Source organism: Sceloporus occidentalis, unplaced genomic scaffold (genome assembly GCF_023333645.1).
Source record: "Sceloporus occidentalis isolate IW3139 unplaced genomic scaffold, rSceOcc1.0.p SCAF_4, whole genome shotgun sequence".
NCBI lineage: Eukaryota > Metazoa > Chordata > Lepidosauria > Squamata > Phrynosomatidae > Sceloporus > Sceloporus occidentalis.
In genome coordinates this window covers 186,632,083-186,649,054 of record NW_028316984.1, presented here as the reverse complement: position 1 = coordinate 186,649,054, position 16,972 = coordinate 186,632,083, and the positions used below count along the sequence as shown (strand labels likewise).

At 40.3% G+C, this 16,972-nt stretch overlaps 1 protein-coding gene across 4 annotated transcripts in view; it reads right to left on the bottom strand.

Moving 5' to 3' along the window:
* Window positions 1-9,765: 9,765 nt before the first annotated feature.
* TNFAIP2 (TNF alpha induced protein 2) overlaps window positions 9,766-16,972 on the bottom strand; it is a 38,895-nt gene continuing 31,688 nt past the window's right edge. For all 4 annotated transcript variants that reach the window (XM_089522597.1, XM_089522598.1, XM_089522595.1 and 1 more), the window contains 3 exons: window positions 16,737-16,892; window positions 12,082-12,203; window positions 9,766-10,929 (listed from right to left, as the gene is read on the bottom strand). In XM_089522597.1, coding sequence (XP_089378723.1) covers window positions 10,788-10,929; window positions 12,082-12,203; window positions 16,737-16,892 — 420 coding nt within the window. In that variant the 3' untranslated portion in view covers window positions 9,766-10,787. The remainder of the gene's footprint in view (window positions 10,930-12,081; window positions 12,204-16,736; window positions 16,893-16,972) is intronic.

Genomic DNA, 16,972 nt, shown 5'->3' with positions numbered 1-16,972 from the left:
CCTACCTCCCCTTTTCAAATTTGCCATTGAATCCAGATACAGATAAAGAATTTTTCTTTGATGCTTCTTGACTTAGTATAATTGTTACATTATTAAAAAGATATTTTGTAAGGGTTGTGAAGAATTTAACAGGTAACCATTTTTTTCCTGGGGCCTGTAACGTGGTCTTCCTCTTTTTCTACTGCCTTTCACTTTTCCCAGCATACTTGTCTTTTCCAGTTAGCCATGTCATCTCATGATATGCCCAAGGTACGATAACCCTAATTGAATCATTTTGGTTTCTGGTGAAAGTTCAGGTGTGATTTGATCTTGTTGCTGTGTACCTTCAAGTTGTTGCTGTGTACTTTCAAGTTGTTGTTATGTACCTTCACGTTTTGACTTATAGCAACCTACGGTGAACCTATCACAGGGGTTTCTTGGCAAGATTTGTCTAAAGGGGGTTTGCCTTTACCTTCCTTTGAGGCTGAGAGTGTATGACTGGCCTTAGGTCACTCAGTGCATTTCCATGGCCAAGTGGGGACTCAAAACCTGGTCTCCTCCAGTCTCCTAGCTCAAGCCACTACACGACACTGGCTCCCTTGATTTGATCTGGGAGCTGCTTATTTTTGCTTTTGACAGCCCATGGTGTTCCTACCACTTTCCTCCAGTACTACATTTCAAGATGAATGACTCTTTTAGCCATGGACTTTCCTTGATTGCCATCCATCCCCCCAGGGGCAATATAATTGACCTATGGAATTCAGGGCTGCTGGATATGAAGCCATCTCTGAGCAATATGTAGGATAGGGGTAGAGTATACTCTTCAGATATTTTGGACTTCCCATCAGCCCCACCCAGCATGGGTAATGGTGAAGGATTACGAGCAATGAAATCCAAAACATCTGGAGGCATACGGGGAGCTCACCCTATTCTAGGAGCAGTGTAATAAGCATTTTGATAGAAAATCCCTTAGTGTACGTGACATAGGAGACCACTGTGTGACTCTGTGTGATCACTGTGTGATCTTGGAATGTGAGGAAAAAATCCCCACATTCCAAAACTGCAAACAACAGTGGCTCAGCCAAATGGTCATCAATCTGTTGTGTTCCCAGAGTTATACTGAATAAACAAAGCAAGCTTATTCTCTCCAAGAGAGAAGAAGGTTTCTCCAGCAAGCAACTTGTTTGCTCTTAATTGGTCTCTCTTTTGCAGGGTTTGGAATGGTCACTGCTGTCGTTTTTAAGTAGTTTGTTTCATTTTAAGCCAGGCCTCTTGGTTTGTGAAAACTCCCTTGGTTGCAACAAGGAATTTCTGTAGCCAAAATGATTCATGGTACATTTCCCAGGCAACCTTTCCAGCTGGGGGGACTAACTAATGGGATAGATTTTAGAATTCCAGGCAACAGAAACTGAGTTCATGTTCTTGTTGTAACAAAAGAGAGTATGTGCCTTGTCTCTTTTTAACCTTATTCTCTGTGTCTATGGTGCATTTGTTTGGATTTCTTTCTCAAGTTTGCCATCGTCATACATACTGTTTCCTGAGAAGTACCTTGTCAGTCTAATGCAGTAGAAAAAAACAAAGGGGAGTGTGGTGCCCATATTTATATGGCTATATACTTTTGCATATTGTTTGCAGCTCTACTTTGCCAGATTCATAAAATTTAATGTCAGGTGGAAGAATCTTTGGCTTATGATTCTCATCAGTCCCATTAGGCTTAAGTAATGGAGGAGGAGTGTGGAAACTGTGGTTTAGAGCACTCGGAGGGCCAATAGTCTGTGCCATAATACAAATTGTTGTGCCAGAAACCTGTTTCAAAGATACATAAGCATAATCACCATAGTTCAGTGCTATGTGGTGAACCCCACCCTCCTATCACCATTTATTAGGAAGCAGTCTCTGCAATTGAGTCTGTTCCCCTGTCACCCAGGAAGCAATGGGCTCTCCAGTGTGTCAGGCAGAAGCAGAAGTCCTTGTTCCTCCTTCAGCCTAAAATCACCTGCGTGGGAATGGGTGTGTGTGGAAATATCAGACAGTTGCTTCCCACTTGACAGGGGAAACAGAACTCAGTTGATTGCAGCGGCTGCTGCCTGGTAAGTGGGGATTGGGAGACTTTCCTGGTTCCTATGTAGCTGCTAAAATAGGGGCTCAAAAAAATTGTAAATACGTAACAATCACAAGTGTGTACCTCCAGAGCCAAGTCTGCCTGGGCAAAATAAAATGACCTTTTCTGTACTGGGTCTCCTAGATCCCTTTTGCATTTACTGCCGTCAAGCCAGGTGTTGCCCATCCTATATTTCATTTGTTGCCCATCCTGCATTTCATTGAGTAGTCCCAAGTGTAGTATCCTACATTTTCCCCTTTGAAGTTCATTTTGTTAGTTTTGGCCTAGCTTTCTAATCTATTAAGGTCACTTTGAATTATGATCCTGTCCTTTGGGGTATTAACTACTCCTCATAGTTTGGTGTCCTCTGCAAATTTGATAAACATTCCTTCTATTTCTTCATCTGATGTTCTTCATCAGATGTTGAATAGCATCGGGCCCAGGATAGAACCCTTTGGAACCCTACTATTTACTTCTCTCCAGGATGAAGAGGAGCCTCTGGTGAGTACCCTTTGGGTTTGGTCAGTCAACCAATTACATATACATAATCTTGGAGCCAGGGCCCAAGCGTAAACAGGAAATTCATTTATTTTTCATATATACGGTACCTTATACTCATAGCCTGAAAGTAATTTTATATAGAATATTTTTAATAATGTTGGCCATGAAACAAAGTTGTGTACATCAGAAAGCAAAGATGACACTATCTCAGCTGCCTATGTGGATTAATCCACCCATGTGGGTTAATCCATTAGAATGTGTAACATTCATTTTTTTTGGTCTTGTGAAGACCTTTGGGTAAAGACCTTGAACAAATAAAACCTGTATTCCCAGGATCAATTCTTCACAAGCCAGATCTTCATCAAGCTGGGTGGAGGTACAAAACTGATCTATTGTCAACAATAGCAAGCCCATCCTGGAAAGGTTCATGGACTCTAACCTATTTTACACTTTAATGTAATGGGGCTTCCTTGGAAGGTGTGTCTGGATCATTCCTTGAGTTCTATTATTTCACCAGAGCTTGGTGACGGCATCTAAGTTGAATCCTTGATAGAGACTCAAAACCTCTTGCAAGTTTGGGCCCTGATTCCAGTGAGGCTCTGAGAAGTAACCTCTTTTTGCTTCTAAGAATGGAGTCAAATGTATTCTACCACTGGATTTTTATGGAATGTGCTGGTGCAAAGGAGCAAGCTGCCCACGGAAATGCAATCTAAGTTTATTGAAAGAATTCATAAGGGTTGCCAATAAAATAAAATCTTAGAACAGCAGCCAAGGGTGGAAAACACAACTATGGGATTCATGCATTCCCTAATATTAATTTAACCCTCTTGCTATTTTAATTTAAGTGGATGAAGAATTGATCCCTCATTAGGCAGCTGAACAAAGAACGACAAGTTTTTAAAAAATTAAACACACAGCTCACTGCAAATACAGTTCTTCCTGTAGCATGATATCTATTTAAACAGCTCTCTTTCTGTAGGGCAACTCCTATGTTTTTCATTCTGGTTAAGACTTCATACTAATGGCTGCTTTATGCTTATTGCTAGAAACACAATCCAACATTTTGCTAAAGTCAGGTTCTGTGTGGCTCCCATTAAATTCAAGGTCACCACATTGAAATAAAACCAGATCTTATCCTCTTCTGTGCCTGTTGGATAATGCAGTCAATACATTGGTAGTGAACTAACTGGGAGGCAATATGGTGCAAAGAGGCTTTACAGACTTTAGTGACTGTCTTTGAGTTTCAGAGCCTGGTCCCTCATCTCCAGTTCTTGGGGCTAAGGGGAGAAATCTGAGAGTGAGAGCACCTTGGACAAAAAGGGTGTGGACATAGATATTTTCCTCATTTGCTAGACTTGAGGAATGTTGCACTCTGTGCAGCTGTGGTTGATGTATCTGCTTAATGACATCAGCAGGGATTGCTTGTTGTGACGTCATACCTGTAGCAGGGCCTGTGACATCAATGAGGGGTCATCTGTAGGTCTTATTTTTGGCCTACAAAACTCAGGGCTTGAAATAGTCCTGACTCAGCAGCCCTATTGTTGGGGTACCAGACTTGAGAATACAGACTTTGCAGTCCACCTGATGCGCTGTGCCAAAATGGCTTCACCCACCCATTCCCAGTTTAGTCATCCAGATGTTTTGGATTACAACTCACTTCATCTTCAGCCATTTGTTTAGGGCATTCTAGAAACTCTAGTTTAAAAACTTACCAAGTTCTAGCTAAAACATCAATTTCCAGCCTGCAACAAACATTGTTTCTTGTTTATGCTTCCTCATTATAATTTTCTGTCTCTCTCACTTTCAGCTGGATCTGAGTGTCCACTAATAGCTGCTTCCACTAGTCAGATTGTGCAGTGATGGAATATATATTGTTGCTGGTCTGGACTTGACAAGGCCTGGCCAAGATTTTGTACTGAAGAGACATAGCTTAACCTTATGCTCAGAATTTTGCCCTGGTTGCACTACACCACATTGTTATAGAATCATGACACTGCAGAACCAAATAAGTAATCATGTGAAATCATCATCCAAAGGGATCTTTGTAGCACTTTTAAGACTAACTGAAAGAGAGTTCGTAGCATGAGCTTTCATAGACTTTCCACTCCACCCCATGCATCTGAGGAAGTAGACACTAGTCTATGAAAGCTCAGGCTACCAACTTCGCTCTTTCAGTTAGTCTCAAAGGTGCTACAAGATCCCTTTGCATACTGATTTTCCAGACTAGCATGGCTATGCCTTTGAACATGAAACAATGCAATCAAGGCGCAATGTACAGCAATGTGAAACAAAGGGCAATGGTAGCACATGTGCAACTCCTCTTTTGTAACCTTCAGCGGAATACATACTTTCATATTAGCCAAAACAGTAGAACTGCATGTGTAAGGGAACGTATGCATGTGTAAGGCACCAAAAGGATACCAACTATTACTTCAGATGTTGCAATCCAGAAAAGTAACATTTGCATATTTCCAATTTCTGAGTAGGCATACTGGGAACTGTAGTCCAAAAAAGTTACTTTCTCAAACTTGTGATTGATAACCTAGATATTATCAAAGTGCTCCAGCTTTCTCACATATCTAATGTTTGGACTTAGGTTCCAAAAGAATGCCAAGGCATCTAGAGCCTCTCCAAAACCACTATTTTTCTAGCCATTGTTTTGAATATGTTAGATTTCCACTTCCTTTGTCACTGAATACTCTTGATAAGCTCATAAGCAGCACTTTTAAGAGCTCGTTCATTCTGCAGGAAGTTCTTTTTTTCTCACATAAGACCAGCTGCCATGTTAGATCCTGGCAAGATCTTATTCAAGTTCTGGTTGAGTTACACAAATATTATCTGACCCAACAGTATGAGTTCTCTCTAAAGCTGTACTTTTCCCTCTGTGATTTGACATGCTCCTTTTCTTGGAGACACAATGAACAATTGTAAGGATGCTGGGAAAAGGTCAGAAAAGAGCACAGAGCTTGTTACTGTTGAGCACAACTTCCAAAATGTGACGGAAAAACAAAAAAGAGGTACAGCTCTTGAACTCTGTAGAAGCAATTTAAGGGCGATGGGCAAACATTTCCATGGGGCCAGCTGCCATGACTTGCCACCAAGGTACAATTATCATCTTCAAAACATTTTAGAAATACTTGTCTGGATCCCAGCTTTATTTATTTATTTCAAAGATATACTACCATAAAACTGGGATATTGATAACAGCCATTATTACTGGGCATCTGTCAATGCCAGTGCCCCAGTAAAGGGCCATCCTCGACTCATTTAAGAGCTGCTTGGTCCCATTGCTGCTCTTCCTTTGTATACTTATGGCTGAAATTCTGCATTTGGGCTATATAACAGTTGTTGTTATTTGCTATCAAGATTAATTTATAGTGATCCTAGGGATGAGAGGTCAACCCTAGTCCAAGTCACCCTATCATCAACCCCCCTTCTCAGGTTTTGTTAACTTTGTTCTGTGGCTTCTTTCATTGAATCAATCCACCTGCTGAGCAGTCTTCCTCTTTTCCTAGTGCCTTCTACTTTACACAGCATTATTGTCTTTACCAGTGAGTCACATTATCTCATGATATGTTCAAAGTACAACAGTCTCAGTTCAGTCATCCTCTTAATGAGAATTCAGGCCTTATTTGCGCTAGGGTTGGTTTTTTTTTTGGTAGTGTGTGTGTCTTTTTCACGCTGTTATCCAGCATCACTGTGTTAGCCCTCCCATCATAGCCATCAGTGCCTAGTGGAGAATGTGGCAGGTGTGTGGGGTGGAATTGGAGGAGTCTTTGGCTATGTCCCATAGCTAGATGCATCACCCACTATCACCTTTGGAGTCCCCTGCAACAGATCCTGGCAGATAATGTCATCCGTTTGCATCTGGCCTTGGAAACATAGCCAGACGCTTCTCTGATCTTTCCTACTTTCCATCTACTTTTGAAAAGCCGTATACTTTGGGGCTATTGCAGCAAAATAGCGTGTCCTGGGGCTGGTGACAGATTGCTGTAGAATGGTCTGCTGAACTTTTATGTTATACCTGGAGAAGTAGGATCTCAGGCACCATATAGAGGGGGAAGTATGCATTGCCAGTGTTGCAGTGAGATTCTACTGCCTATCCATTAGTATTTATATATAGTATTGAGCATGGCACCATTTTGTCTTTTGTCTGAAGCAGAAAAATGTCTTGTGGCAGCCCTGACTTCAAAACATGGAGCGGGAGCTGACATTCAGTTAAAATGACTGGGAACTCTTGATAGACCTGCCCTCTCTGGATTTGCCTCATCCTTTCTTAAAGCAGCTATGTGAAGAGCCATCTCTACCTCTTTGGAGTATTTTGAATGTGTGGCAGTGGAAGAAATTGGGCTACCTGAGGCACATATGGCTTTTCTTTTAGATGCAACTGCTGAATGTTTTGGAATGCTAGCTATGCCTACCAAGAGAAGGGAAGATGGGATATAAAGAGTTCAATTTTATCACCTGTAGCAGGGTTGGAAGAGCCCTTTTCAGTCAGGGAGACGATTTCCAGTTTGGGAAACTATGCTCTAGCTGTGGAAGGAGTAAAGTCAAAGCAAAGTGCATTCTTACAGTTTGGATATTTGCCCTCCAAAGCACAGCCTGTTTCTATGTACAGTATGTCAGTTCAGGAGCAAGTGTTAATGCAACAGCTCCCAGGCATGCAAAGCACAGTTCAATTCTATACATTGTCTACTTGAAGGTCATCAGTGCTTCAAAAGGCTAGTCAATTATCTTTTTAAGAAATGTGTAGACAACAGTTTATAATTAATTGGCAGGTTTGTTGTGTAAATTTAAGCACTAAGATAAGCCTATCATGGGGTTTTCTTGGTAAGTTTCTTCACAGGGGGTAGTGGTGGTTGCCATTGCCTTCCTCTTAGGCTGAGAGAGTGTCCAAGATCACCCTGGGGGTTTCCATGGCCCAGTGAGGATTCAAACTCTGGTCTCTAGAGTCATAGTCCAACACTCAAACTACTACACCACATGTAGGCTCACTGAAGTCCCAAATTGTTTGCTGCTGTAATCCTTATGGAGTAGAGGTACGGACACACTCTTCGGAAAATACAAAAGTGGGATCTTAAACATGGACAGGCATAAAGTGTGTGTACAAAACACAAATCATGCATGGAAGCCATCTTCACATTTCTTAAACATGGGGATTTATGGAATCTGACAGATAGGCATAATTTGGTGTTTTCATTCTAGCTTTACATTTTATACAACTGTGTGGTGTATGTTACATAGAACTGAGGATAAGATACAGATCTCTTTGTTTCTTCGGACTCTGGGATCTTCTATGGTTTTTTTAAACTTTGTTTCCTTTTGGCTCCACCCTCTTTGTTTCCAGACATCTAAAACTAAACTTCCACAAACGGCCAGATCATATCTTTCCCTCACATTGCTTTGAAAGCTTTGGAGAACTTGTTGGCAATCTGCACACAACCCAGAACTATACCGAGTTAGGGGTCCTGAGGAAACTGGAAATTTGGGTCATCAGTGGCTACTAGTCAGGATGTCTATCTGTCATTCTGGTATTAAAGATAACATGTTGGGGAAAGCAAGGCAGAGGTGCAGTTGCACACATCTTGCAGGAGGGCTTTTAATTGGCACCTGGTTGGCTACTGTCATGTGAACAGAAAGATGGATCAGAAAGGCCTTTGCTTTGATCCAGCCTGGATATGTTCTTAGGTACACTTTTGTTATGGTTATTTACCATCAAGCTGGCTTTGACTTATGGTGATCCTATGAATGAGAGACTTCTAGGAGTCCTGGTCATCAGGTTTTGCAGATTCAAGGCTGTGGCTTCCTTGATTGTATCAATCTACCAGTAGGATAGTTCCTCCCTTTTCTACTGTCTTCCATTTTATTAATTTACCAAGTAAACAAAAGTCCCTTCCTTCCCAATGAATCATGTCATCTCATGATATGGCCAAAGTACAAAAGCACACTAATGAGGTATGTGATATGTACTACAAATCTACTTTATAAGGGGTAATTCAGGCATGATTTGCTCTAGGACCCATTCACTTGTTCTTTTAGGAGTCCATTGTATCCACAGAATTCTTCTCCAGCACATTTCAAATATGTTGATTTTTTCCTTGTGGAGTATTTTAACATGAGCCTTTGCAGGACTTTAGATGTCTCATTGAGTATGTAGTTTGACTATGATGGTAAATGGAGAAGGTTCTGGCCTTACTCCTATACTTACTTTGTTTTATTTAATCTATATTCTGCCTTTTTCTTTATACAAGATCAATGTTGTTAATCCCAATTTGAACAAACCCACCAAAACAATGGATTTACCTATGTGTTCACTGACCCTTCAACAATTATTTCAATAGGTTTACTCAATAGGTTTCTAGCCATTTTATTTACTGTGTGGGTGTTTTGTGGGTGAGGAGGGCAAGGATGAAGGAGGCTTAGAAGATTTTTCTGATTTGTTATAATGCTACTGGAAATTCAAGGGAAGGCCATGGGGCTGTAGCTCCAGGGTGGAATATCAATTTGCAAGTGCAGCATGCTACCATCAATTGCTTGAGCAACAGCTAACGTGTGTGTGTGTGCATGTCTTCAAGCTGCATATTCAATTATGGCAATCCCATTAATTTCAGCATTTTCAAAGGTAAGGAATACTCAGAGGTGGTTTGCCATACTGAGTTATAAAAATTCAAATGGAGTGGGTGGAGATTTTGTCTTCCAGATGTTATTGAACTACAGCTCTCACTAGCCAGCTTAGCTAATGATGGGAAGTGCAGTCCAATTATATTTGGAGGACCATAGGTCATGTGTGTGTTGTGTGCCTTCAAGTCTATTCCACTTTATGGTAGCCCTCAAATGAATTTATCATGGGGTTTTCTTGGCAAGATTTGTTCAAAGGAGGTTTGCCATTGCCTTATCCCCAATTTAAAGGGCAGCTGTTCTGACAATCCACATTTATTGCATCACTTTGCCAAAAGATATAGTCTGTTTTGAATCTGGTGCTGGAGATAATGAACAGAGTTCCAGATTAGTTTTACCTAATATGCAATATCTATTGAAACTGGTAGAATCTGCCATTACCACCTATCAATTCCTGCCTGTATACAAACCAGTCAAGCCTTCTGCATTCAAAGGATGCTCTTTCAAGAAGGGGCCAAGGTGGCGAATATCTCAGGTCAGTATATAAATTACATCTTTGCTACATATTATGAGAACATGTGTATTTAATGAAAATGTATTTAATTAGAAAAAACAGGATATGAAAACATTTCCATGATCATTATAGATCCAATGGCTGAAAAGCCAACATTCAAGCACACTATATACTGTGGCATGCTCACATTTACAACTGTTCTATAGAGGCACAATACTATTATTAACATGTGGTATTCTGCTCATCCTCTAAGTAGGCTAAGACAAAATAAGTAGGTTAATCCCACATAGTTTCTCACAACATTCTTGTCAGGATGCTTAACCTTCTTCACAAGGTTGGGTTGGAGATTATGACTAGTCAAACATCTCAGTGCACTCTTATATTACACTGCTTGCCAATTACTAAGTACAATTACTTCTCTATAAACAAAGTGAGGGAAGCCCCCTGCCAAATGATACCATTTTCATATAAACATTCATAATGAATCCAGGAGGATGTTTTACTAAAAGAAACAATTCTTGAGTGTTTCCTCTTGAAATTTAATCAAGATAACATCTGAATCCCTCTTCCTCTTCAGATTGCTTTTTTAATTTCCTTCTCCAATTTAACCCTTTCCCCACCTTCCAGAGAAACCATATGCAAAGTGCCACTATTTATTTAAATGTTAAGTGCTTTAATAAATAGTAGAAAATGAAGGAGTCCTTCAGCATCGTACCAATACCACCCATAAGTGATAATGTGTTGGGCATTTGCCCCACTTTCTTGATGGGAAGACTCGAGGCAGCAATGGAAATGTTGGAGACTTTCCAGGACCCATTGCTGGATGGATCACTCTGTGTTCAAGGTAATGAACCACACTTTTGCTCCATTCCACTCTGAACATTTTGTAGTGACATAAAGAACAAGTCTCTTTCTCATTACTAGAGCCAGCTGAAAAACAGAGATCCAAAGTTGTGTTGTTGTTTTTTAACTAAGTCACTATGTCTGGCAGTGGCGCAGTGTGGAAATTGGCTTTGCCATGAAAGGGAACTGTTTGACATAAGCAACAGCAACAAGCATGCTTATAGTCCAAGTCTATGACACCCTGATTGTTGAAAACAATGATGCTGGAGGGAGTGTGGCATGTACACCAATGTTCAGCACATTCAAGATGCTTCTCAGTTCACTGCTGGACAAGTTGCTCTTGATGTACAAGATGGCAGACAGATGTTTCTTGCTGTAAAAGAGGAAGGGTGGGGGAGGAAGAACGGAGTGTCAGAAATATAATGATAAAATGGAGAGACAAAAAGGTGCCAGGCCAAGAAAACAGAAGGCAAATCTGGGAGTCTTAGCCTTCTACTATTTTGCTTGAGAATAAAGCTTTGTCTGCAGGGGCCAAAAGTCCCACTTCTCCCCATTTTGGAAGTGTCTTGTTTGGACAATACACAGCCCAAATCCCAGTTTTGGTGTGAACAGCCCAGACAATGTCCAGCACATTCAGCATCAGATCCAGGGTATAACATGCTTAACACAAATTTCAAAAACTTACTGTGTATACTCATGTATAAGTCTAGAAATTTTAGTCAAAAAACTGACCTAAAAAACCTGGGTCAACTTTTCCATGGGTCAATATAAGTACTGTACTTTAACTCTAATTTTTTAAAAAAGGAACCATCCTCTTCTGTGAGTAGAATGGCAGAAATGCAAGAGCTCAGTCAATCCTGGGAGCACCTCAAAGAAACACAAACCCATAGTGACCAATTTAGCCAGCATTTACACTGTGGAATTAATACAGTTTGACACTGCTTTAACTGCCATGGCCCAATGATATGGAATTCTGGGACTTATAGTTTTGTGAGCTATTTAGCGTTCTATGTCAGAGCGCCCTGGTGCCACAACAAACTAAAAATTCATAGGATGGAACCATGGCAGTTCAAGATGTGTCCATCTGCATTAATCCTGCAGTGTGGCAGAACCCTTAGTCTTTTTTTGGGGGAAAGGGGCTGTGCCTTCTTGTCTGCCAATTAAGAAGGAAGTGGAGGGCTATGAAAACAGGAAGTGCAGGTTGACTGAGGCTGCCCAGTGCCTGCATTTTTTGGCTGAATTGCAGCGCTAAGGTGTAGCACCCCACATTGTACGGTATATACAATGGCATAGATCAGAGATGAGAACCATGCAACCCTCCCAAGGCTGTTGGACTGCAAGCCCCACAATTCCTAGCTAGCATAGCTGATGGGGAGGAATGTTGGGAGGTGCAGTCCAAGAACATTTGGAGGGGTACATGACTTCTGTCCCTGGTGCAGGTGATAGATCATTGGCTCACAGCCAGTGTTCCAGGACTAGCTTTGTGCTTGCAAGTAACTTTATTTTGTCTTCTTTTCCCCCTTACCTGATATCAGGATATTTGTTTGCAAGTACACCAACTTCAACCATGATGGCATTTGTATCTTGGAGCTTGATGATTTCAGCCAGACTTGGGAGTGCAGAATTCAGCCAGGTGGCTTTGGACCCCTGCAATGACAAAATTTAATCATATATCATGCAGATCTCTGAATATTCAAAAAGTATATACTCTCCTCTGTATATACTAAACAAGTACTCCAAAGATGGAATCACAGAACTGGAATACGTTCAAATGCTATTGAGTTAAATTCCTTTCCTCAAAGCCTTTTCCATCTTATGCTGAGAGAACATGACATACTCAATGTCACCCTTGGCCAGGTAGCATAATTTGAACTCAGATTTCCTTGGCTGGACTTTTAATAGTCTGGGTAAGGCCCATAATTCAGTATTGCAGCAACAAACATCTGGACCAGTTTGTCCATGATCCATGTCACTTTGACATGTGTTCATTCAAAATTCAGTTCTGCCCCGATTTCTACATTAATTTACCCATTATTTATTTTTTACAAAACTTGGTTTTGTCCCATTGCTGCATCAATCTGCACATGTTTGTAAAGAACCACATAAATATTTATTGAAATGCATACTGTATATACTCATGTATAAGTCTAGAAATTTAGGTCAAAAACTGACCCCCAAAAACCAAGTCGACTTATCCATGGGTCAATATAAGTACTGTATCTTAACTCTTATTTAAAAGAAGGAACTATCTCCCAGTGAAAAGCAAGAGTATAATATGGTAAGCACCAATCCCTTCTACTCTCTCATCCATCCAGTCTTAAGAGTAAGCCCAAAGAGTTATTATGTCTGCTGGAATTTTATAAGTACTTTGATATTGTTTTGCTTTGCTTCATCCTTGAGATCCTTTGCTATATGCCCCTAAATTTTATCCTTGACTTATCCATGGGTCATAGCAAAATCCATAATTTTGGCCCCAAAACTTTCCCTCGACTTATACATGAGGTCGACTTATAGTCGAGTATATACGGTATATGTTTTTGAACTTATTTTCCTCAGAATATGCTTTTATATATAATGATAGCGATGATGATGATTTTTTCATACCTGCCTCTTCCCATGGACTGAGACAGGGAACAACAACAAATTAACATACAACACACAACATCAGTTAAAAACACACATCAGTTAAAAGTACACATTGATTTAAAAGAACAAATAAAACCAGTACACATTAACATATGCTCTGTCTCATTGTTTACTTTTCTAAATGTGTTTTGGATAATAATGTGTACTATGAAATGTATTTGGCACAATTTTCCAGCCAAGAACTGTACTGCAAAATTCAGGAGACTGCAAACGCTGATGGATAATTACATTCAATCTTTACATTCATTTGAGTGGTGCATATCAGATCAGTTTGCATCATAATTTCATAACACTGAACAATTAAAATTAACCATTAACAGAAATTAAAATGGAACAAAACAAAACTTAGAATGAGTGAAGAATTCTTGAATACAAAAATTATACGATAGAATAGACATGATAGAAGAGAAACAAAATGGGAGTTAATACAAAATACAAGCATATGGGCCATAAAGAAAAATATCAAAAGATATCAGGAGAGAAGTAGGTAAACTGCAAAATGTTTAAAATGTATTCTAATTATATGTCAAGCAAAATGAAAAACAAAGTATCAACAAATTATGTATATATGAGTATATAAGTCTCGGTTTCATGATTAAGTTTATGATTATTTATGCTTTATCAATCAAAAATATATTTTAAAAAATAATGTCTGAAGACAGTATTGCTCACACATCCCAAGACACAGCCCATGCTTTGCAGGCAGATGGACTCAAGTTCAATCCCTAGGCTTTACTGGGAGTCTTTTCACATTCCACAGTTATAGCTCTGTGATTCCAATTTAACTACCATGGCTGCACCCAGTGCAATCCTGGGGTCTGTAGTATGGTGAGGCACTAGAGATCCCTGGCTGAGAATTCTAAATGTACCACAAAACGCAAATCCCAGGAATCCATAAGAAGAAGCCATGACAGATTAAGTGGGATCATAGCACTCTAATAAGGTGGTGTGTCTGATGATATAAAGATGTGAACTGCCTTCAGTAAACATCTGATAGGCTAAAGCAAAGGTGGCCTTTTAGATGTTTTTGGCTTTGCTTTGCCTTGTGCCTTCAAGTCATTTCCAGCTTATAGTGACAGGGTTTTCTTCACAAGATTTATTCAGAAGGGGTTTTCCATTGCCTTTTTCTGCACCTGAGATAATATGACTTGCCCAATGGGCTTCCATGCCCAACTGGGGATTTGAACCTTTGTCTCCAAAATCCTAGTCCAACTCTCAAACCACTAAACCACACTGGTTCTGTTTTTGGCTTACAACTGCTATTTTACGCCCTAGCCAGCATAGCCAGTGGTGGATTATGGGAGATGTGGCACAAAACATGTAGAGGGCCACTGTTTTCCACTTCTCGACAAAACAATTTGATTCAAAATATGGCCATCTTTGGTGGCCATGCTGCCTGTAAGAAAATATATTCTGGAGTCCAAACAAGAAGCTTTCCTAAGATCTGGTTCAAGGCAGGTAGTCCATAATAGTTTATGCTGGGGTTTGGTGTGGTTCTACAAGACCAGTAAGTCTTACAAAAATATTTTTTTCTTGCTTTCATTTGAAACAATTTCTTGGGCCAACCTTTGAGACAGTTTGCTTTTCATTACCAATCTTCCACCACAGAGGAATACTGAATGGGTTGTCAAGTTCATTCCTAGGTCATGAAAAACAACAAGGAAGCCACAGACATTTGGCCAGCATCCTGCTTGTAACATATCTGCGTGCTAGGACACGTCCTGGCATTGTCTGTGATGTGCGAGGAAGATTCCTTGGCATACAAGCCTTTGTGGGAAATACTCTATAAACTTAAGTAGCTGGAAAACTATAGTGTTTATGTCACCCCGCCTCCTTGAAAAGGAATGTTTGCAATCAATCAGCTCTGCAACAAACTGTGAGATTCAGAGAATCCTAGAGTTGGAAGAGACCCCAAGGGCCATCCAGTCCAACCCCTGCCATGCAGGAACACACAATCAAAACCCCTGGCAGATGGCTATCCAGCCTCTGTTTGAAAACCTCGAAAGGAGACTCCACTACACTCTGAGGCAGCATATTCCACTGTCAAACAGCTCTTACTCAGGAGCATCACTAGGGGGTGAGGGGGTATAGGCTGCACCAGGTGACACCCTAAGGGTGTGTGTGTGTGACACCAAACATTTGACTTTGGGCAGAAACATTATTACTATAAGGTATAACTATTACATACAAGGTAATATAGCATTAGCTGACTCTTAATATTAATAAAATTGGTAAATAGAAAGGGAGACTGAATGATGAAGCAAGTCACTGAAGGAATGTGCAAGTGTTAAGAAGTTATGAGAAAGTCATAGGAAGGTACATGAATATGTTACGGGGGTATGAAGAAGTGATAGGACAGAATGGCTGGAATGTAAAAATGAGACTTAATGGATAAAGGATGATGAAGAATGGAAAGGAATGGTAAGGGAAGGAAATGCTAGGATTTGAAACGAAGAGAAGCATGTGAAATGAAGAGAAAGAAATGAGAAAGATACAAGATGAAATAAAAATAGAAAGATAAGAGAACAAGATGTTATATAACATACTTGGAAATAATAGGTTGCAATATTGATGATATGTATGAGTATGTAAATATTTGCTGTATTTGAGTCTTTCACTCAATATATTGTTTAGAGAAGCATTCCCAGAGGCAAGCCCCTCTCTGACCCAGGAAGCCTCCTTTTAACCATCCATTAAGGAGCCAAGCCCTTCCTTCAGTCCATCTGCCTTGGTCCAGGCCTCGGAGGTGGAGAAGAACTTCTGGACCTGATCCCATTCCCCACCACCACTCCCTTCTCTTTTTGTGTCGTGTCTTCCTAGATTGTAAGCCTGAGGGCAGGGAACTGTCTAACTAAAAGATTGTATGTACAGCGCTGTGTAAATTTACAGCGCTTTATAAATAAAGGCTAATAATAATAATAATATAATAAAATGGGGGGGGGGGAGATTTTTCTGTATCAAGCCCATTGCTTAACACATTTGCTGTTGCCTTCTGAGAATTTTTTAAACTTAACTTTGTGCACACATTCTTGATTTTCTCATTATTGAAACTCCATCCCACTACACATACACATCACCACCACTTCTTTTTTTTCGGCTAAAACTAGCTACCAGACATGAGACTTGACTTGATTTGACTTTATCTTGGAAGGACTTGAGACTTGACTTGGGACTTGGAGTAAAAGGCTTGAAATCATCACTGCTACCTTATGTCCTTACAGCATGGCACTGTCTACCCTGACTGGCAGCATTTTAAAGGAGATTCTTTTACATCACCTGGTACCTGACCTTTTCCATTGGAGATGCCAAGGATTAAACCAGGACCCTTCAGCATGTAATTCCTGTACTCTGTACTGTTAAATTAAATCCATGAAGCATCAAACTTAAGTGCTTAGCTTTGTCCTGTTCTCAGTTACTGCAATATGCCTAGAACTGCAGCACGCTGTATATAGAAATGCTTCATAACACCCTAATGAAGCATGCAGATATACTGCTTCAAATGTCAACAGCTCTGAGGTGAGCAATCAGACTTACGTTCTGTGTGCAAAACATGTGCAGAATGGAGGCGTTTTTCTGGACCAGGTCGGACAAACTGTTTTGCTGTTCCGGTGACCTCAAGCTGACTTTCTTTTTCAGAAGCCTTGTAATGTGTTCTCGGACCAGGTGGAAGTGTATTTTTTCCATGATAGCCTGCAGAAGAAGCAAGCAGTTAATCCTCTCAGATCAAATGGTGAAGAAAAGGAGAGAAAAACATACACATCAGAGTTGTA